The sequence below is a fragment of the Erithacus rubecula genome (assembly GCF_903797595.1).
Source record: "Erithacus rubecula genome assembly, chromosome: 18".
NCBI lineage: Eukaryota > Metazoa > Chordata > Aves > Passeriformes > Muscicapidae > Erithacus > Erithacus rubecula.
The window spans coordinates 6,105,780-6,128,331 of record NC_136670.1 but is presented as its reverse complement, the minus strand read 5'-3'; the positions used below and the strand labels follow the sequence as shown (position 1 = coordinate 6,128,331).

At 52.0% G+C, this 22,552-nt stretch overlaps 2 protein-coding genes across 3 annotated transcripts in view; both read left to right on the top strand.

Annotated features, from left to right (window-relative positions):
* The first annotated feature begins 3,800 nt into the window (after window positions 1-3,800).
* On the top strand, window positions 3,801-21,125 carry PKIG (cAMP-dependent protein kinase inhibitor gamma). 2 transcript variants are annotated; one of them, XM_079321956.1, is made up of 4 exons: window positions 3,801-3,985; window positions 10,183-10,250; window positions 18,953-19,128; window positions 20,190-21,125. In XM_079321956.1, exons 3-4 carry the CDS (start codon window positions 18,978-18,980, stop codon window positions 20,267-20,269), a joined length of 231 nt encoding a protein of 76 aa, XP_079178082.1. In that variant the 5' UTR covers window positions 3,801-3,985; window positions 10,183-10,250; window positions 18,953-18,977; the 3' UTR covers window positions 20,270-21,125. The 2 variants fall into 2 exon arrangements, with proteins under 2 accessions (XP_079178082.1, XP_079178083.1); XM_079321957.1 differs by lacking the exons at window positions 3,801-3,985; window positions 10,183-10,250 and adding an exon at window positions 17,204-17,314.
* STK4 (serine/threonine kinase 4) overlaps window positions 4,024-22,552 on the top strand; it is a 258,859-nt gene continuing 240,330 nt past the window's right edge. Inside the window, exon 1 of the mRNA XM_079321945.1 lies at window positions 4,024-4,027. The gene's annotated coding sequence lies outside the window, so the exon portion shown is untranslated. The remainder of the gene's footprint in view (window positions 4,028-22,552) is intronic.

Genomic DNA, 22,552 nt, shown 5'->3' with positions numbered 1-22,552 from the left:
TTTTCTAAACTGAAGGCATTCCCGAGGGAAAAATGAAAAAAAAAAGTTAAGGCTGAGACTCCCACGTATCTAGTTGGAACAAACCTTTTGGAGGTGTTTGGCACAGAGGCAGAGGAGATAAGGTCAGTGGAAAGAAGTGGCCAGGAAGGGGGGGAAGGGATGAGCTCATGGAGTGAAATTGCCCAGAAGCAAAGCACAGCCACTCACTTTGCAATGAAAAGCTTTATCATCTCTGCACAGATTAGTGAAACTAAAAATAGCTTCAGCTCAAAGTAAACAGTTTTCTGAGTGTGCTCTGCCCTGCTGGAATGCCAGCCCCGCACAGAGCCACCATGGCAGCAGCCACAGCCGTGTCCCCACGGTCCCAGAGCCCAGAGGGGCTCCCCACAGCCCTGCTCAGCCCCTCAGCTCTGCCCCTTAATAGGGGTGACCCTGGAGGGAGGGGGGGGTCACTAATGAGTTTAGCCTCATTACAAGATTTTCTGTGTTTCACTTGTTGAACCTTTCTGGATGAGCAACTTCTATAAAAACAAAATGGGTCTGAACACCGGGTAATTCATTCAGACATCCCAGCAGCCACTCTCTCTTCCCTAATCAACAGCAAGCAGTGTCCCTCCCTTGACAGCAAAAAGAGTGGCTTGTCACTAAAGCTGCTTTTACTTGTTGGTTTGTCTTCTCGTGAATCTCCAAGTGAAGCTGTTATTTGATGGCTTAAGTTATCCACTCATGCCTTGGGGAACCCAGCACATCAGTGAAATATGTTCTGCGGGGGGGGGTTGGATCAAAAATAGTTAAAGTATTTATTTTATGGGAGGAAGTCTGGAAAAGAAACAGGTTGTCCCATTTTTTCCATGCGTATTTTGTGCCATTCCACATTTCCTTGCAATCTTGATGACATCAAGTGACACGGAGACCTCAGTGCCTGGGAAATGCAGCGGGAAGCTGCTCCTAGTGAGGAGGCTGCGTGCTACACCAGCTCTGCTCCAGCCCTGGCAGCACGGGCTGCTCGGGGAAGAGAGGCTTAGGCTGCAAAAACATTGGGGTCAGAGGCAGGTCAGACCCTTGTGAAGTGACAGCCTGTCTCCTTGGGCTCCAGAGCTCCTCAGTGGCCTTTGTGCTGGTGGTTTTCCTTGCTGGGCAGGCAGCGTGCAGTCCAGCACGGCTGCTTCAGGGCTGGGCTTCTTTACACTGCACCCTTGGGGATACTCTCACCTCATCTGGACATTTAGCCTCTGAGATTGCTTTGGTTATGCCCCTCTTCCAGCTAAAGGTTGACACTCAACCTGCAGGGCAGTGTCTGTGCTCTCCCATCCCATGTGGCACCACAGTAGCCACGGTGGCACCCACAGCAAGGGCTGCCAGCCAGCACAAGACATCCCTTCCCTGGGGCATTGCTCTCTGCATCCCACTCTGTGGCACAAAAATTCACAGTTCACTGCAGACCAACTGCAATGTCAAAAGCAGCAGAGCCAGACCTCCAGTTGCCCAGAGTGGAATGGCATCACCATCGATTGTGGGCTACACAGTGCAGCACAGTCTGAGGCAGATGGAGACAACAGCCTCACCAAAGACAAACGTGTGAGCAAAGCAGGAGCCACTAAAGGCTGATTGTGGCTGCAGCTGAGTCAGTGAGCTCAAGGCTGCGACACCATGCGTCACACAGGGCGAGCCACGCCAGGCAGCTCTGACCTCTGCCCATCACCTCCAGATCAATGGCTTGTGGTGGAGAGAGCAACAGGACAAGATGGTGAGCATGAGCATCAGTCAGGAGTTATTGGAAAATGTCAGCCTTTCCTTAAGAACAGGAAGACTGAATACGTTGAAAGCCATGCATTTTTATCCTAATACATTAAGATTTCAGGCAATTTTTTTGGCATCTTGGGACTGCCATCCCTTCTCCCGCTTGTGAAAAAAAAATACAGTCTGTAGAAAAACTAAAACAGCATTTTTTTTTTTTTAATTTAAAAAGAGTTTTAATGGAAAATGTTTGACTAGTCGCTGTAGGGGATGGTGTTAGATGAAAAAGCCACTGTAAGGACACACAAATGTGTGCAGAAAAGGATGGACTTTGTGGTAGATGCTTGGGGGGGCCTGTTTCCAGGACCACACACAGGACTGGGAGCTTTGAGCAAGACAAGATGTGTCTTAATTTAGAAGTACATACACTGAGCTCCTGGCTTTCCAAAGGACTTGGCTGCTGCCATTGTTCTTTGTTGCCTGTTCTGTAATGGCACTGCTCACATTCTGCCAGGGAAACACCTGGGTAACTGGTATAGCACTTGCATCCTTACCAGACTCAGCCTCCAAACCCTGCTGTCCAAGTGAAGCTTTAACCTTCTGGATCCTTTTCAAATGTGTGGTGGAGTAAAGGGAAAACTGCAGCCTTGGCCAGACCAGCACAGCAGTCTCCTGAGGCTGTGCTGGCCCTTGGCACAGCAGAACCCTCCTCCCTCCCTGGCACTACTATCTACTGCTACTTTTGGGTGAGAGCAGCAATGTGTGTCTCAAAACGCCTGGAGAGAGATGAGTTCTGCCAGGTAATGCATCTCAGGGAATCAAGTGATCTTCCTGGGGCTGCTTTTGAACTAAAACTGAATTGAGTCAGGAGGCTGTACAAGGTAGGTTTAGGGATGCACTGAGCATGGGTGTGTTTTGCTCTGTCAAGGTCCACTGCCCTTCATCTGTGCCTCAGTATTGTCATCAGGGTGTTTCCTGTGCTGCCTGCTGCTGTTGGTGGTGGTTTTATCTCTTCCTGTGATCCTGTGGGTATCTTTCACAGCAATCACCACGTTTTTGGGCACACACAGATTCTGGCTGGAGGTGGTGATGGGAGCAGAGGTGGAGAAGGTCCAAGTGTGTAGGGTGGTGCAGGGGTGGGAGGAGAGGCTGGTGCTCTTCACCTGGCACTGAGTGGCTCTGGGTCCCATCTGTCCTGGGAGAGCTGCAGGAATGCAGAGATGCCACTTCTGTGCCTGACTGGTGCTCAGCGAGACAGTGAGTTGGGAAAGTGTTCCTGGCTCACATCACTGACTTTGCATGCAACCTGAAACAAAAACTTGCCTAGCTCGAGTGGGGACTGGATCCATTCCTTGGCAAACACACTTTGTGCTCCCCAGTTGAGTTGCGAGGACCGGAGTGTTCTTACAGCAGGGATGGAGCAAATCTTTCACTCTTTCAGCAAAGCTATTAGCACTAATGAGCCCTGTAGCAGAGATCAGGCAGGAGCAGGCAGCACTATGCACATTCCTGTGTGCTCACACACCTTCCTTCCCTCCACGCTGCTGGGGCCAGTAGGAGCTCAGGCCCACAGGACTGCAAAGTGTTTGGTTTCAGCCACCCGGTGGGGTCTGCAAGGCTGATGGAGCACCAGGAGGTGATGCCAGCTAGAGGGACATTGCTCAGTCCATGTGTGCTGAGAACATCCAAAATTTCCTCTTCTTCCGTAGTGACCTTGAGATCACTGACAGCTCCCAGGGTGTGCTTCACAAAGGCATGTTTTAAATGGGGAACTGCCTTAGCACCTTCCCCCTTAAACCCAGGTGCTGACACCAGCTAGCTCTTCACTTCAGCCTCAAATACAGCTGGCACACAGGGGCAGATGTGCTGAAATACTCCTGGGTTTTACTCCACGGGAGTCAGTGGAGCAAGAAGTGTTCCAAAACAACACACGGGTTTTTCTTGGGAGGCACTTTCACAGCGCTCTGCACCTGGTAGGATAGCTCAGGCTGCACGGGGTGTGATGGTGTGTCTGGCCAGGCCCTGGTGGGGAGGATAAAGGGTGGGATGCAGGTGGGACGTGCATCCGAGCCATGTGCTGGAGAAACCTGGGGAGCAGCAGGCAGGAGGGAGCTCCGGGCAGCAGAAACCCCAGCGCATGGAAGGGAGGATGCTCGGGCACACGCAGCTGCCGAGGGATGGAGTTACAACCCGAAGCTAAACAAAGATCGCTGTGAAAAGGAAACGGATCCCTCCTGCCGACTGTAAGGTAGGAGCCGAGCGGGAGCTGCTTGACATCATCGGGCAGAGCATTGGATTACAGCAGGCAGGGACTGACTCGGGGAGAGGAGAACACGCCCCTTGGCCCCACAAGTGCAACTTCATTTAGCAGCTCCCAGGAGAAGGAAACTGCAAGTCTGAAAGTGGCTGCGAGGCTGCCGGCCGGCTTGGCTGCTGGCCACGGCGGGCAGGGACGGCAGGAGGGGGAATCCAGCCTGGGCTCCTCGCTGGCAGGAGGGGGAATCCAGCCTGGGCTCCTCGCTGGCAGGAGGGGGAATCCAGCCTGGGCTCCTCGCTGGCAGGAGGGTGTTATCCAGCCTGGGCTCCTCGCTGGCAGGAGGGTGTTATCCAGCCTGGGCTCCTCGCTGGCGGGACACGGCGCTCGGGAGCTGTAAGTAGGGCTGCGCTCGCCGCGCTGGGGGCGAGGGGCTGGGGGTGACAAGGACACCTGCCCGGGAGCTCCTGTGCTGCCCACAGCCCCGCCACCCGGCGGGCTTTGTTCGGAGACACGGGGAACTTTTAGCCACCCGGCTGCCGACAGCGAGGGGATCGCTGCTGGCAAACCGTGGGCTGGAAAAGCAGAGCTGCATGCCGGTTTGTGTGCTGGTGGGAGAGGGGAGCCGCTCGCAGGCTCGGCAGGGAGCTGGCTGTGCTCGCTCGGGAAAGAACGCGCTTCAGCACCCGCCGACAAGGGGTAGCAGGGAGAGCAGGCTCAGGGGATAGAAATCACAGAGCACCGTGGATCAGTGACCCCCGTGGGGATTTCTGGCCTCATTTCCAGCATGTGTCCGTTTATTCTGAGCGCTTTGCCGGAGGGAATCCCTTCCAGCCCGGGACTGGGACAGGCACCCGGGACAGGCACCCGGCGGTCCGGCAGTGCGGGGCCAGGCTGGGAATCCATCCCTCGGGATGGTAAAGAGGGGCTGGGAATCCATTCCGAGGGATGGCAGAGCCGGGCTGGGAGTCCATCCCTCGGGGTGGCAAAGAGGGTCTGGGAATCCATCCCTCGGGATGGCAAAGAGGGGCTGGGAATCCATCCCTCGGGATGGCAAAGAGGGGCTGGGAATCCATCCCTCGGGGTGGCAAAGAGGGACTGTGAATCCATCCTTCGGGATGGCAAAGAGGGGCTGGGAATCCATTCCGAGGGATGGCAGAGCCAGGCTGGGAATCCATCCTTCGAGGTGGCACAGAGGGTCTGGGAATTCATCCCTCGTGATGGCAAAGAGGGGCTGTGAATCCATCCCTCGGGTTGGCAGAGAGGGGCTGGGAATCCATCCCTCGGGATGGCAGAGCCGTGCGGCTGCCCGGGACTCCCCTCGGAACTGCGGGCACCAGCAGAGCTTTGTGGCAGTAGGAGCAGGCTCGGAGACTTGCTGGCATGCGGCTTCCAAGCAAATGTTTGAAAAGGAAAAGACTTGGGATAAAAAAAGAACTGCTGTGTGGTGGTATTCTCAGGAGGCTTTGCAAATTCCTCCACCTCGAAGCTGTGTGTCTTTCTCTGGATTCCCCTAAGCAGCTGTAGCGAGCGTGGGGAGATTTCACATGCATGTAATGCCTTGGCCCCTAAGGCGTGTTAGGGAAATTTCCCTTTGCTTGGAAGGAATAAATGGTTCTGCAGATCAAGAGCCAAGTATAGCTGTGAACCCAGAGGCAATGCCCTGGGTGGCTGCGCTGGTGACTCAAACCAGGAGGAGGACAAGTCGGGGTCAATGAGCACGGGGCTGCTGCTGTAGGGCGGGGGTGAAGGGGATTTTTGGGGTGGGTACGGCTCCACTGGGTGGCTGAGACTCCGATGGTGACAGCCCCTCGAGCTCTGGGTTGTTTGCTTGGCGTGCCTGGCTTGGTTCCTGTGGGGCAGCACTTGGCTGGAAAGAGCCACCCTGCTAATGTGTGGCCACCCCGCTAAGAAATTGCCACCTTTCAGCTCTTGTCAGGGATGGTGTCTATGAAAGAAGGATCCGTGAAGAGATCCTCAATGGCCGAATTTGTTTATAATGCAGGTGTAGGGTAAATAATGATTTATCAACATGGATGTACCAATAGAGCTTGATGTACCTTGGGCATAGAACACAGTATTGAGTCCTTCAGAGTTCCACAGCACCACAGTGAGCACCCCATGCCATCCTTTTGGGGGACACTTTCTACAGACCAGATGACTCAGATGCCTCAGAGAACTGGGTACAATCAGCTACAGTACACAGGCAGCTTGGTCACAAAGAGATGGCACCCAGGAATGTTCACAGCTGTGCATCTTCCAACCACCTGGCACTTCTGTACCCAGGCTGATTCTGAGGGGTGTACAGGCTCATGATGAGCTAGGATGGGAAGCTTTGCTTTTTTGCTCTCATTCCAAAGAAGAATCAATGTATTTTTGATCCCACTCAGAGGAATACCCACAGGCACACAACCTTGCCACCCAAAATAACTATGGAAGTCGTTTTCCAAGCTGCTAACATTTCCTGATCTCCCACATTTCAGAGCCAGTTCCTGCAGCACACTACTGTGCATTAATGCCTGCAGCCTGTCTGGGCACCCAAGCACCAGCATCATCCCTGTTTTACATGGGCCTCACACAAAGCAGATGATTTCCCTGGGCTCACACGTCTGTGGCAGAATGAGGGGTGAATCCACAAAGCCATAAGGAACAGCAGAAGCTTCAACCTGGCTTTTTTTGTTTGCCTGTGTTGCCCTGTTCTGATTGCTCCCATTTTCACACTCCAATTGTTTCTCCACACCCTTAGGGCTTTCTTTAATGTCATCAAAGCTGTTTATATGGACTGAACCAGAAAATAAGTTTTCCATCACAACACCCATTTCAGAGAGGATGAGAGGAGAAGAAGCCCACTGCTTCTGGCTGTCTTTTGCTCACAACTAGGAAAACACAAGTCATAAGGGAAGCACAGCCAGCACCAGCCAGGGAGAAGGGCAGGTCCACGTGTTCCATGGGCTCCTCATGGTGGCAGTTAGAGAGGTTGGGATCGCTCCAGACCTTGCCTGGAACCTGCAGCACAGGCAGGAAGAGCAGCAGCTGGACTATGAACTGCCCAGGGCCTCGCTTCAAAACTCTCACTCTCTTCAAGCCTAAGGGAGCATGTACTTTACACCATTCATTTCTGGTTTCCACAGCCAGTTCCCCAGCACTCCCCTCCCCAGGAGGGCCCAGAGAGGCTGGGTGCTCTTTGCCCAGCTCCTCCATGCAGACACACTGCTGCCCACTGGCCCTGCCCAGGGAACTCCCCGGCGCCCAAATGCCATTTCTGTTGATATTTGCAGTGATGTAATAAGCCAAACATATCCCCACCAGAGCGTCACCAACTTTACTGGAGTTACTGTTTCCACAAAGTGTAATTAATCTGTGGTGCTCATTGCCATGAGATACCCGTGGAACAAAGAGCTCCGAAGGCATTTGAATGGATATCAGGGCAGTTATCTGGGTAACAAAACAATCCTGGCTATGATTAAGAGGATATTGCATTGTAAGCATTGTAACACCTCCTGGCTCAGAGTCATTAGTGACTTATGAAAAGCATTCCATTACAATTAGAGGTTTTCTTGTAGCTCTGAAGCTGAGGATGCCAGCTGCTGCTGGAGACAGGGCACTAAATGAGGCAGCCTGGCTGCTCTGGGAGGACCAGGCTGCTGCCCTGATCAGCCATGCATGCAGCCTGTTGTTTACCCAGCAGCCAAGAGACACAAGAACAACCTTCTCTCTGCTGCCATCACCTTGCTTGAAACCAGGATTTCCTCTCTGGATCAAAGCAGCACCGCAACAGCTGTTGTGTAGAATAGTCTTGAATTCTGCCAAAAAAACATTCTGGGGTGTGTTTTTTTGGAGCATACATTCATTTTGAAGCAATGGTGAGAGAACTAAGGTTATTTCAGGTTGTTTGCTCCTGTTGGGTAACAGCTGATCACCATGGAGGGAATCTGAACTTCAAACATGGGCAATCGTGCACGTTGAATCGGACAAGAGAAAATGGTCTTAAGCTGCAACCAGGGGAGTTTAGGTTGAATATTAGGAAAAAATTCTTCATCAAAAGGGTTGTCAAACGCTGAAACAGGCTGCCCTGGGAAGCAGTGGAGTCACTGTCCCTGGAGATGTTAAAAAGATGTGTGGATGTGGCACTTGGGGACATGGCTTAGTGCTGGACTTGTTGACCTTCAAGATCTTTTTCAATCTAAATTATTCTATAATTCTCTGCTGATGCCCTTGTAATTCATTCCTGATGGGTATGGATGCTTGTCTAGCCAGTAAACATTTACAGTAGGGTCCCAAAATAATCCATGGTACCTTGATGTGTTCCAGGATTAAACTACCAAAAAAAGTGTTCTTTAACAAGCCACTGCAGCCCATCCTTGGGTGGCACCAATCCCTGTGCCACCATTAAAGTTCCAAACAGCCTGAACCTTTGTGCTGAGGGGCCTGTGGAGCTCTGCCCATCACCCTGGGAGCAGCAGGACCAGCCAGAAGAAGATGAGCCTTTGTGGATGGAGCAAGAGGGTCAGCTTCAAATCTGCAGGCTCCAGATGCCCAAGCAAGGGCTGGGGAACAAACATCTAGGTACAGCCAAGCCTGCAGGGTTGGAAAGCCAATACCAGCTGCCAAAGAGGTTTTTTCTCCAAAAATCAGCTGCTTTTTGAGAGAGAAAATGGGGCCTTCCTATCATGTCCCATCACAAACAGAGCTGCTCAGTGATAACTTCTACTTCAGAGCATCATTGCTCCAGTTTGCTTTAAGCCTCTCTTGGCAGAGGCCCACGTGTTTTGAGATATTTTGCAACACTGCTGGAGTGCTGGAGGTTTAACTGTTTGGGCAGAGTAACCCACAAGCCAGGGCAGGAAGGCAAAGGAGGGAAATAAAGACTTGTGGATTTCCAAAGTTGTGTTTCTTCCTTCCTGCTTTTGTTTGGTTGTTTGGTGCCCGAAAAGGGCAATGCATATTCCCAGAGTTGTGGGAATACAGTTTCTTTTCCTGTCCACTGTTTCCAGTAAGCACTTTGCTATAAATGGGGTTAAGACTAACAAAAGTTTATTGTTAAATCCCTGTGTCTTTGTTTAGCTCCTGTCATGATCATAATTAGCATTTTCCACTTCTGCAAGCCTGTCATCTGCAGAGCTGAAAGTGCTTTAAAATATTTGAAGCATCTAACAGGGGGAGGGAGTATTAATAGCTCCATTTAACAGATGGGCAAACTGACACATAAAAGCAGCAAGTGCCCTGTCCTTGAAGCAGGGCCAGAGCCAGAAAGTAGTCAGCTCCAGCTACAAAGTTTTGAAAGTGGGTCAAAAAAATAAAGAGAAAGGCTGTAGATCTGTCCCAGTTTGGAAAATGATGGGAAATAGTTCCAGTTGCAGTGATATTCAGCCCTGATGGACCAGACAGATGAATTGCTGCATGAGCTACTGCTTATATGGTTAAATGGCTCATCCCTTGATTTCTGTTCTGCTAACATTTGTCCCTGGGACAAAGGGAAAAACACAGTCCATGATGTTCCAAAATAGTCAGAAAGCTGAAACAGCTGCTAAAATAAGCAAGTGTCCTGTTGGCTGGGCTCTGCAGGTCAGGGAATTGCAAAGCACCCACAGATGTTGAGGCCACAGAGGAAATGTCTTTGAGCAGGGCTTGGGGACAGCAGGAGGAGGCTCAGCTGTGCACAGACAGCAGAGATCCAAGGAGCTGGACACAGACCCAGCAAAGCAACCAGAACCAGATTAAACTTCCCCTTTCACCTCAGAGGGGCTGATATGGGAGTTTCACTTCTTTAAAGGGCAGCAGAGCTGCAAACCAATATTCATTTATAGTCTGGAGGCAGCTGCTGGTCCCTGCAGTGCAGGTCAGGACATGAGATGTCTCAGTTCTCCCAGCACCTGAGGGAGGGCAAAGAAAGAAGCAAAACCAAAGAGAACTTCTCTGTGCAGCCCAGCTGGACTTTCCATGTGCTTTAACACAGCAGTCCAAGTCTATTAGCACAAACCCTCCTGAGGAGGTGCCATATGGACACAACATCCCTGGTGTCTCCACCAAGCCAGGCTCCATCTGAGTCTGCTGGGCAGAGCCCTGCCAGCCCCTGCCACCCCTCTGCTATCCTGGGCACACAGTGGGAACAGCAGCTGAGCTTTATGCTTCCCAAAACAAGCACAGATAATGTTTTCTTACTTTCTTTTTTTTTTTTCCTTCTTTCCCAGAAGCTGTTGTCCTGCTGTGCATGAAGCGTGTTTGAAGTCATGTCCAGAAGGAAAGTCATCTAAATCAGGTAGGGACTCCCCCTATGGCTGATAAAGCTTTTACTCACAGGGAAATATTATAAACAGAAATGGGTTTTTTCCTTCCTGTAGCATTGAGTCACTTGACCTCCCTCAGAATTACTAGATGCTAGAAAGCTGCTAAGAGGAAAAAAGTACCAACAACTCCACCATAATGACTTTCCTGCTGTATTATCCACACCTCACAGCCTTGCCCTTGTACCCAGCCACACTGCAGCTCTGACTGCAAGCAGCCCCAGTGCCAGTTGAGCTCTGTGCCCTCTCCCTGCCAGTGATGGATGTGCTGTGCAAATCCTGCTAACGTCTTTGCCTGTATGTAATGATGTGAGTTCTGTTCTGTGTGTAGAGTCAGCCCAGCAAGACCCAGGAATCCCCAAAGCCCAGCCTTTCATGGCTCCTGCATAAATGGCAAGTCCTCTGTGTGGTTTTACCTGTGGCTCCTGCACCCTGAGCATCCCCTCTGTCCTCAGATCATGTCACTGCCTTCCCTTGTTCCTGTGCTGGTGTCCCCTGCTCAGAGCTCCCAGGGTTGCTTTGTGTGGGTCTCAGGAGTGGTGCACACAGACATCCCTCCTCTTGCAGGTCTCTCAGAGCAGCTCATCTCTTGAATCCAGCATCTTCCCTCTGTTTGCTGGAGACACCCATGTCCTTCTGTGCCCAGCACACTTCAGCAGACCATGAAATATTTGGCAATTGATTTTATTAGGAGCTTTCCCTTTCCTGAAACTACAGCTAGCAACAATCACTGAGCATCCCCAGAACAGTGCTGCAGGCACATCTAGAGCACCACTTCAGCTCAGGTTTAGATGTCCCAGCCCTGGGGACTTAGGCAGAAGGATTTACCCTGCCTGCAGGGAGGATCAGGAGCTGCTGACACCTGACACAGCTACAAGGAAATGTTTCTTCTGTCATAGAAATCTTCAGCAAAGGAGATGTGCAAGCCTGCAGAGCTTTCCCTGCCCAGACAGGGGTCCCAGCTGGGTGGCACAGCCAAAGGGGGTCCTGATTCCATCAGGTAACAGAAGCCAGGGAGCCTCTGCCAGCCTGTTCTGAGCCCCAACACTTCCCTTTGCTGTTGCATGGCAAACACCAATAGCACCATCCCAGGCACCAAAGACAGATCTCCCCCACCCCCTTTCACAGCCAGCACTGTCCCTGCCCCAGGCTGGGGTCCCAGCAGTGGAGCAGACACTCAGGGCAGCCCACTCCAGGGAGCAGAGCTAAGCCTGGCTTTGCTAATCAGCTCCATTCTGTACTGACAGTCAAGAGGTGCCCTGGTTATTTTTAGGCACCACTGGGAGCTGTTAGGACTCTTGCACCCCAGGAGGCTTCACAGCCTTTCTCTGAGTCCCTTACACTGCTCTGAGTCAGGAGGAGTCTCTGGATGCAAATTCCTGTGGGATTGAGCACACTCACTGAGGCAGAGCCAAGGCAGGTGGCTCTCAGCTCCAGGCACCCTGTGCTGAGCAGAGCATCCCCAGGCAGCAGCAGCCAAACCTGCCCAGTGACAGCCCCTACAGCCCCCACAGCCCCCACAGCCCCTGTCCCAGCTCAGCTCCCCTCACCAAGCAAGCACTGCTTCCACACAGCAGCAGAGCTCAGCTCCTCAGATGACAAAGAAGAGCTAGACTAAACAGCTCTGTGGTGTTTTAGGCATAAAAACAAGGATTCATCCTTGCTTACCTCTGTCCTTGTAGAGACATCTCCCTCAACCCAGAAACAGAGCTACACCACCAAAAACTTTGCCTTCCTCCTATGTGGAAAAGGCAGCTGTGCTAGAAAACAGCCCCAGCTGCATCTCCTCAGCACTTTTTTGACTTCTCCTTACCCAGAGAAGTTGCAAGGTACTGGGGAGCTTGTGCTGGGGTTGAGCATCCCTGGGCCAGGGGTTCCAGTGGGGTTTAGAGGTGATGCTCACTCGGTGTGATCAGAAGAGCTGTGGGACTGCTGGGGACTCTCCAGCCTTTGGGGTGGAATCCAGCTGGGACTTTTCTTCATGAACAGTCTGGAGGGAGGCAGGGAACCCAGGAGGGGATCCCCACTGTTCAGGAATTCACCCCATGGCCAGTGTGATCCTCACAAGCAGGGAGGATCCATGGGACCCACCTGCCCCAGCAGCTCTGGGACTGTAGCTGAAGGGTCACTGGCCTGTGCTTTGTCTGCTTTGTAACTTCAGGCACTAGCACATCTTCCACACAGCTGTTGGTGTAAAAATATGTTGACACATAAAGGCAAATAAGTAAGAAGTTGTGAGAAAATAAAAGTAATGGAGAAGGGACTCACATCCCCAGATTCCTTAGAGCTTGGAAAGGATCCCTGCAGGGACAGAGGGTCCTGTGGGTGCTCAGGGCTGCTCTGGGTGAACACAAAGGATTTGTCTCTCTCCTCTCTGCCAAGCACTATGTCCATCCAGCGCCAGCCTGCCTTGAGGGGGTGAAAATGGGCAGGGAGAAAGGTGTCAGCCTGCCTTGTCCTAAAGGCTCAGCATGCCTTATCCCACTGTCACCCATCCCTCAGAGGGACAGGTGAGGACAAACCAGAGTGCCCAGATTCACTGGCACCTTGAGGCTGAGAGATGGGAAAAACAAGCTCGACCTGGGAACAAAACAAAAATATAACTGCTGTCACGGCAACTGTCTCCAGATGCACAAAGAGACCAATTATTTCCATTAATCAACTTAGCTAGAAGCTGCAGAAGAGGCTTAAGCTGCATCAAGGCTTGGGAGTGAGGGGAGGGTGGAGCAGAGGGGCTCCATCAAACAGTGTTTGTTCCCGTGGTGGAGGATTTTTGGAAGAGATTCTCAGCACCTGTGCCTTGTGGGGACTGGCAGAGGGGTGCTGCCTGCTCCAGGCAGGGGGATGCAGGCTGGCAGCACTGCTGGGCACTGGGCTGCCTTCCTGCCAGATGGATGGATGGGTGGATGGATGGATGGATGGATGGATGGATGGATGGATGGATGGATGGATGGATGGATGGATGGATGGATAGGACAGGCAGCTCTCTCCCACCATCACCCACACATCCTGATGCTAACAGGAGGCCACTGGGGCTGAGCATTGCTCTCCTGCCTCCCTCAAGCTCCCCCTCTCCCCTGGGGATCAGAGCAGAGCACACAAGGACTCGCCCTACCCCCATGCCAAGGGTCAGCTGTGATTTTGAAATCTGTCTGGACCATTTCTTACATAATCTGGGAGCCAGGCAGTGGCTGTGAGGATGTGGGGCAGCAGGAGGAGCCTTAGGACAGTGGGGACTCTGCAGTGGGGGGCTGTGGGGATGTGCTGAAGGAAGGAGGGAGGGGAAGGAGTTTGGGGAGCTTGGCAGAGCTGAATACAAAGTTTGTGAAGTCAAAGGAGTCAGTCTAAGCCTAATCTTAAACATGGGGCTTAGCAATTGGTTATCAGTTCTACAGGCATTAAATGATCCTTATACTGTAAAACCAGGCCAAATGAAAAGAAGGGATCTATTTGTGGACACTGAACCTCAGCTGTATCTGCTCTCCTCCTAAAGGAATTAAAATTTTCCAGCAAGTCCTAGAGAATGCTGGAAGCTCTGTTCCTGCAAAACCATTGCAGTGCCTGGAGCAGCTGTGATGTCTGTTCTGGCTGAATTTATCATATTTAGTGTAAGAGCCTGAGGGTGCAGAGTTATTACAAGGAATCCCACAGCAAAAGCCTTCCATAAATATGGATGTGCTGGACCCAACTTGCTGTCTCTTCATCACTGAAATCTGGTGAGGTTTTTTGTGCTATTCTTGAAGCTATTCAGCAGAGGATGGACACAGTGCTCCTGCCTGTCTTCTCACCAGACCAGGACACTCAGAGCTCAGCAGCTTGGAGCACACCAGTTCTGGCCAGTAAGAGCCATCACCAGCACACTGTGAGAGCACAGAGCCAACAGGAAAGCAGGGGAGCTCTGTGTCTGCTGCAGACCCTGTCACCAGCCTTACACAGCTTGTTGCAGCCAGAATGGGCTCCCAACAGGAGCATCTTCAACCTCAGCTGCATCTTCAGCTCAGTTTCTGGCCAAGGATCTGAGCTCTAGTGCATGGGAATCATGATACATAACAAAGCCTTTACAGCACAATCACAAAATACCCCAATAACACCATTACAGAGCCTTTCTTCTTTGATGTACAGCCCCTCATGCATGTTCCCAGACAAGACCCAGTGGAAAATTTGCTGGAATTCCAGCTGGACGTTGTCAGACAGTTGGTGGAAACCCCCTGACCTCAAGTGCTGGCTTCAGCTCTATGGGATATTTTTTTCTCCTCGCTGGATGTGACTCTCCCAGCAGGAAACCTCACAGCAAACCCACAGGGAGCACAGAAATCCCGGTGCTTCTGTCTTTGTGCTCTACCAGGCCCCCCTCTTTAGTAAACCATCCTACACTGTAAATATTTTAAAAGCCCAGCAGGGCTGTTGAGTATGTTTTGCTGTTGTTATGGATCCGGTCCCAGCAGGAGAGGTCTAATAATAGTCCCTGTACCCTGGAATGAAAGGGCAAGGGGCACTGCACAATGTGGAGAGCTCCAAGGCGACTGCACTGCTTCACGCTTGGTGGTGGGATGTGATGCTTGAGCAGAAGAGGCAGTCAGATCAGATCCCCCTGTTCCCAAGCAGAACTTTGGAATTTCACCCCAGAAACATGGCAAGGCTTTCTTCAGCTTCGGGGCTTTACAACTCCAGAAGTTTGGAGAGTGTTAAACCCACTGGTTAAATCACCAAGCAGGAGGGAGAGCATGTCCTGGGCTGGGCTGTGGGAAGAGGGAACCATCTCCAACCAAAACCTGCAGCTCTTGGTCCCACCTGCCATGGCAGTGGCCAGCATGAGGCCAAAGCTGGGCTGCAGCCCCTTGGAACAGGACAGCCAGGGCTGCTGAGGCTGCAGGCACTGGGGGGCTGAGGCACAGGGCTCAGGACAGCACAGAGGGCAGGGCAGGGCTGTGCTGGCTGCCTGAAGGGACAGGGATGTCCAGGCAGGGCCCTAAGCTGCCTCACAGATCCGTTCAGAGAACAGGCTGAGGATGAGAACGCTGAGGAAGGAGAGAGGTCAAGGGGCAGAGCAGGAGGCACAAAGCAGGCAGGGGGGGATGGCTGAGTTCAGCACAGCCTGCTGATAGCCAGCACCAGCACCCAAAAATAGCCCTTGCTAGCCATTAAGAGTTTAACCTAGACAAGGGACAGATGCAGTGTGGTGTGAAGGGTTTCCTTGAAACTGGAGTGTGACTGTAGCATCCACCCAATCCCAGGGACCAGCCCTGGACACTGGCTGGGGTGGCAGGGCTGGGGCAGAGCCCTGTGCTCAGGGAGCCCTGCCAGGCGTGCCCAGGTCACTCCTCTGCCACTCTGAGGTTGTTTGCAGTAACTGTTTGCTGTATTCCTAGGGATCCGTGCTGTGAACCAGGCAAGGGGGACACAGGAATTAAATGCAGGCTTGTCAGTGGAACAGAATGGGATGTGGAGCTGAGCCAAAAAAAAAGCTTCATTTTATTCTACCAAAAGGCAGAGGAAATATTTAACTCTTTAATTTCATAGCACCCACCTTCTAAGTGGGCAAAACCCACCCCCAGAATGAGTAGCTGCAGCCCCCAGAGGGGAGCCAGCTGCTCTGTCAGCTGCTGGGTGATTTCCCTGGAAAATGCCAGCAAGCCCAGTTGCAATCCAGCAGAAAAACCACTCAGGAAGCCAAATCCCCACCAGCAAAGCCAAAACTATTACAGCTCAGATTTTTTTTGGTACTCACAAGACACTACAGAAAAAATAATTCCAAACCAAGCAGCAGGCTTGGCAGATGCAGGGACAGGAGCAGAGGCAGCTCTGGGGACATACCTGTGTCAGTGGCAGCTTGTGAGGGGTTTCTTCCCTTGTGGCCAGCTGCCCTGGGACAGGCAGCACCTTGTCCCCATGGCAGAGGGGACAGGGCTGCCTCCAAGCAGCAAATTTTAGAGGAATGTGAAAAAAGCAGCAGCTCCCAGCTCCTGTTACCATCAGCAGCAGAGAGGAAAGGGAGGGCAGGAAGGACCCGCTGGGGACGAGCTGAATCCCCTGTGTGAAGCACCCTGCAAACCTTCACATTGTATGTGTGTGCTGTGGGATTATTCCTGCAGTGCCTGGGAATAGCAGGAATCATCCTGCCAGTCCATAGGAAAATGAAAAACCAAAGGTGGGGAGCCAGCAGGTGATGCACCTCCCGTGCACCCCCTGGCACTGCCTGACACACTTTGATTCCACTGAACTCTGTAGGCAAGAGGGAATGCAGTTCCTTTGCAGTCCCTGAAATAAAAGCAGTTACTGAGTGAAATCCCACAGAACTGTGGGTTCTGCTGCTGGAAGTATGGAAATGCTGTTTAAAATCAGGTTTTCCTATGACAATCGAGGCAGCTGCTCCCATCACCCTCTCAGCCTCCGGAGGAGGAGGCTGGAATCTCTCTGCCAGCGGGGAGGGATCTGCCTGCCAGGTTTTTGAGAGCCACCCACCTTCAAAATCCCGGAGGAATTGCTCAAATCTGAAAGATTCGCTGTGAAACCTGCCTGTCTCCAGCTCTGTGCTGGAGAGCCGGAGGCAGGAACGCTGCCAGGCACAGAAATAAATAAATCACAGGCGCCATCTCCCGGCCACACAGCGGGACCCGGACCCGCTCACTCGCTGCCCTCTGTGTTAATCTGGATCCCATCCTATTCCCTGTGAGGGGAAACAATTACTTGGCACAGCACGGCCACTGGCAGCTACATCGAGGGACACCAGGAAAATGCTGCATCCCAGGGCTGGCTCCTGATCCCCAGTTTGGGGAAAGCTGGTGGTCCTGCCCCTGGTACAAAGGCAGCAGGACTGTGGAGCATCTCAGCTCTGGAATGGCCTCAGTGGTTGGAGATGGACCTGGCTTGTTTGGCTGGCTTCTAGGGAAGCTTCCCCAGTCCCTATGACATCAGCTGCAGAAGGCCAGCAGTGTCTGGGCTTCAGTGGCCTGGGAGAACTTGTCTGGGAATGATGGATGTCTGAGGATGCTTGTCCTGTCCTGGGGAAAAGGCACTTTGTACGCTGAGCTCATCCAGAGTAGGTGCCTTATCCTGGGAAGGGCACACGGGTGGAAGGAGGGAAGATGAGGAAAAACATCTGGGACATCCCTTCCTGGGGCAAGGGTTGCAGCTTTTCCCAGGGCCCATTTGACAGGAGCTAGAGGAATGCCAAGTCTGTAGAGCAGGCAGGTGTTCACAGGAATTGTCAGCTTTCGGGAAACAGGATCTCCTGCAAGATCTGGGTGGGCCAAGCCCCACATCTCACCCATGAGCTGGTGCCACTCCCTGAACTGGCATCTGTACTAGGAGAGGAGTCCCTGGGGCTACCAAAACATGCTGGGTTTCTGTGGGTTTTTGGTTAGTGCACCCTACTCAGCTCAGGAGCAGAGAGAATCAAACCTCTTTTATCTTCACCTGCATATCCTTTCTACTGCCATAGCATCAGGGATTGGAGTGAGGAGTGTGGCTCCTGTTCAGGCTGGTGCCTGAATCTGCCAGCAGATTTCCCTGGCTGGAAAATCAATATCAAGCAGGATTCATAAAGGAAGCTGAGCAAACTCCTCTGTGGGTCATTAACTCTGTGGGTCAAGGCACAAAAGCGAGTGAATGTGCATTAAATGTGCATAAATTTGTTTTCACTGCACACGAGCGTTTCTAATCAGGACCTGCTCCAAGCACTGCCAGCAATCAGCAGGGCTAGAGGCACATTTTACAGTGATCAGAATCACAGATAAGACAGCAATTAATCTCTTGATTCCATGCAGAAAAACAAACTAAGTGCCAAACAGGGTATACAGGAGCAGGAACTGGGAGCTCCAGGTTTCCTGAGCAGGGCAGTGTGTGCCTGCCAGCTCTGTGTCCAGGAGCCAGGATGCCCACAGCACCATCCCCGGGTCCCTGCACTCTGTGTGCTGGGCAAGTGCTGGCAAGGGCAGCCAGCAGCCAAATGAAAACCCAGCAACTTAAGGATTCATCAGCTGAACTGAGAGCTGGCTCACAGCAGAGCTTGCATGTGACAAGTGGCTGCTCCAGGCCTTTCTTCGTGCTGAGCACTTGGCACTGGCACAAGTCTGGAGTGAAGGGATCCAAATGTCTCAGAGAAGGGCTGATTTTCACATGGTAAAGTGTTTATCTCACAGCAGCCCAGCCCAGCTTCTCCAGTGACATCCAACAGCCAGTGGAGGCCAGTACTGCTCCAAGCCCTGTACCTGTAGAATATTCCCTATTCCCCAGCTTCACAGTGGGCATCCACCACTTCCCATTACAAATTCAGGTTGGATCACCACCCCATCCCCCAAGCAGTGAGCCACATTTGGCCTGTGTTCAAAGCTCCCGTGGCATTTTGAGGAGGAAGCAGGGCTTTCTTTGTAATGCTTTTTCTTTAGAGAAAAGCTGCTGCAGGCAGCCTCGTGCACCTAAAGGGGAAGGCTGGAAACTCAGGGGAGAGCCAAATGCTGTGTCTGCCTTTGCTACCTGCCCTCACCTGGCACAGGGGGTCACCCAGCATGGTGGGTCTCCCTACATTGCCCATATGAAGGAGGTGATAGCTGACATTTCAGTGTCTGCTGTCAGAGGAACTGGAGCAGAGTTCCAGGGACTGGAATCTTACCCCACAGAGTAACCTAACCTGGAGCATCCTGGGCCTCACAGCTGTGTTTCTGTGTTTTCTCTGCAGCATTTTGCAAGTGAATAGAGATGCAATGGAGGTAGAGTCCAGCACCTACACTGATTTCATCTCCTGTGACCGGGCTGGCCGGAGGAACGCTGTCCATGACATCCAGCACGAGGCCACCACCATCAGCATGCGCAAGCTGACCCAGGACATGGGGGAGCTGGCTGTGCAGGGAGCAGGTGAGCTGCCCTCACACACAGCACACAGCCCACAGCTCCTGCCACAGCCTGGGGGCAGGCACAGGATGGCACAGGGGGCAGTCCCCAGCAGCATCACGCTGGTGCTCAGCAGGAGCATCCCGTTCCTCACTGCTTCAGTCAGTGCCTGCATACTCTTGGGGCTCAGGGAGAGAGTGGGGAGAGAGTGGGAGACTCTCCAGGTCCAGGGGTGCTTGCAGTGAGCAGAGTGATCCCTGGTTCCTGGCACAGGAGCACTGCATGCTCCACCCTGGTGCTTCAACAAGGCATGCACTGACCAAGACCTTTCCCAGAGCAAGTTATACCTTAGGCTTTATAAAAATCATGTATTGAGCAGGCTGTGGTTTATTTTTTTCTTTTTTTTTTTTTTTTTAGGTGGTTGTAAAAAAAAAATAAACCTTTGAGTAGTTTTGCTGTATTTCAAATAACAACAGAAATAACTTTCACACCAGCAGCCATCTCCAAATCCTCCCCTTCAGCCCAAACGTGGCAGCAGTGTCACCTGCTCAGTGTCTGCTGGGCAGCTGGCTGCAAGAAGCTTGAGTCCTCTGTCCAAACCTGCCACTCTCATTTCACTAAAAAGTAACACAACATAGACCATCATTGCAGAAGGGAAACTCAGTTTTCCCCCTTGTTTTCTTAATCCTCAACCTGTAACTATAAGAACACTTTAAAATACATTCATTGCCCCAACTGTACTTCTTTCAGCACAACCATACCAGCATAGGTCCATCCATAGTAAGCATAAATTGGAGCTGCTCCACCAGAGAGATTGTGAAGGGAGAACCCAAGACTCTTAATCATAGAATAATAGAAAATGGTTTGGTTTGGAAGGGACCTTAAAGACAATCTGCCATGGGCAGGAACACCTTCCACTTGGCCTTGAACACTCCCATGGGTGTACCTGGTCACAGGAGGGGAATGATAGATCTTCAGGTGAAAATCTTACATCTTTCTGTATTAAATCAGCCATAGCAATCACTGATGGCTTGTGTCCTCAGCAGAGTGTAACTGTGCTTTCTTCCCAATCCTCCCTTCTGCAGAAAGCCAAAGAGATGCCAGTTCTTCTGACAACGACCCTGGAGCAAGACCAAAGGGGCAAGAAAGCACCCCCTCCCCATGAGAGCAAAAAGGGGGGTGGGATGGGCAGGAGGAGAGCCTTGCTGTGAGCATTAAACAAGAATTTGTTGAATCTGGGGACAAAAGGCAACCTGGAACAGCAAGTTGTCTGTCAGATGCCTCTGCTGGATCCGTGCTTGTGGAGAGAGACACAAGACACTTGCAAGGACTGGCACCTCCAAAAGACTTCTGCCCCCACCCCTGATGGTTTAGAGCAACACTGCCGTGGTTGTGGTGATATGAGCCATTCTCAAGATGCCTTAGCTGCGATTTTCTCTTAGGGGAAAAACAGTTTCAGTAATAATAGACACACCAGATTTTCCTGTCCAAGGTACCTTCCTCCTGTGCAGATTTAGACTATTATTTATTCTGTTTCCATAGATTATAAATTTAGGTTGTTGGTTTTTCTAAGCCTCACCCTCATCTGCATCCTAGGCCTGGCCTCTGGATTGTCCACATGGCCCCTCATCAGGGTGGGCAGTGGGGAAAGGACTCAACCTGTTCTGCTGCCCTCATGTCAACACCACTCACCTGTGCTGCTGCTGCTTAGCATCAGGAAAGGACCAAAGCACAGCTCTGTGGGGATGAGCCCCACCTGGAGACACAGCAGCACCAGCCACAGGCATCTGTTTTTTGGGTTTAACACTTCAAGATGTTGTTAAGGGGAGGGGAGAAACACTTTGCTGGTTTGACTGTTGAAATTCAGGCTTAACTTTGCAAGCTGTTAGCTGAGATGATCTCTGGTAGGATCTCACACTCTTCTCTCTTTAAGGAGACATGTTTTGTGTTAAAGATGGTTTGATAAAACTACATAAACTGTTGGAATAAATGACACAGCCTTCAAGTACTGAAGGTGGTTTTTTTTTGCCTGGATGTTTCTTCTTCGTTTTGCCTTTAGCTGTGGGGTGGTTTCATAGGGAGACCCAGAGCTGTGCAAGAAGAGTTGGGTCTATGAAACCCCATGGGTTTGCAGCACATGGATGGAGGCAGATGTGGTTGGGCACATTGTAAATCTGCCCCCACTTTCCCAGGCTCCAGCAGCATTGGTGCCAGTGGGAAGAGGTGTTTTCCCCTGCAGCACAGCACTACAGGAACATTGCTGGTGTTCCACTGGTCCCAGTGGAGCAGCCTGACTGGGACTGACCACCAGCACAGGGACAGGGCAGAGCTGGCCTGGGAAACTCTCCACTGGGGACACAAGGGCAAGCATTTCCCTGACAGCCTAGGGAAGGACTGCATGTTACAAGTTTGAGATTTATCAGCCAAAACAAGGCCATAAATCAGCAGAGAAGTGGCTGCCAGACAGAGGGAGAATTGTCTGTGAGAAGCAATGGCCGGAGGGTGAGCACAGAGGTGTCCACAGCTCCAGCCCCCACGGGAAATGAGGATTTGGCAGCCAGGCAGTGGCAGGGGCTGCAGTTTGGCAAAGGGCTCCTGGAATGGCTGGGTGTCATTGCAGAGCCATGCCCAGCAGCAGCCAAGAGCCTGCTCCCACTTCCCATGCCAAACCAGCAGGTAGCTCCTGGAGCTGGCTGACTGCACTGCTGTGTCTTTGAGCCCCATTTCCAGCTCTCCTTAGCACAGAGCAGTGATTTTGGCTCATGCTGACACACACACAGAGCTGAAAGGCAGTGCAGAAGGACTGAGCACCACACAAGACCTCCAACAGCCAAATGTGGGCTAATCTTAGCTCTCCCTGGTGAGAAAATATCTGTTTCAGAATTATATTTAGGCAGAGGAGCAGGGGCCTGTTGGCCAGCTTCTCTCAGATGGGTGAGAGGCATCAGGTTCCCCCTGCAAGTGACAGCCAGCCCAGCCACTGTCACTGCCTGTGCTGCAGGAGACCCTGCTTTGATCCAGCCACATCCTCACCTGCAGGGCTGCTGAGCACAGGGATGCTCTGAGCCCTTCTCAGCTGAGCGTGGCCATGCCAGACCTGTCAGAGTCTAACCAAGCACTAAATGACCCAAAAACCTTTGGGCAAACCCTCCCCTGCCCAGACTGATGGTGCAGCTCAGACTGCCCCTCTTTGGCTCTGAGCATCAGCCAACTGTGCAAAACCCAGCAGACAGGGAAAAGGGATAAACACCTGGACAGTGAGAGCAGCCTGTGATGGCACTGCTGCTCTAGCAGAGGTCACACCCCTCAGATTACTGAAGGGAGGTTGGAATAAATAAATAAATCCCTAAATCCCACTTGGCTGTTTGGCAAGGGAGCAGGCTTCCCTCTGCTGCCACATGCTCCAACCTGGCAGCAGGAGAAGGCAGCAGTCAAGCTACCAAAGCCC

What these genes read in the sequence shown, in the direction of transcription:
- PKIG (XM_079321956.1), top strand. Translation starts at nt 18,978, where the DNA reads ATGGAGGTAGAGTCCAGCACCTACACTGATTTCATCTCCTGTGACCGG. An exon ending in GCTGGCTGTGCAGGGAGCAG is followed by an intron (nt 19,129 to 20,189) that starts GTGAGCTGCCCT and finishes TCCCTTCTGCAG; the next exon opens with AAAGCCAAAGAGATGCCAGT.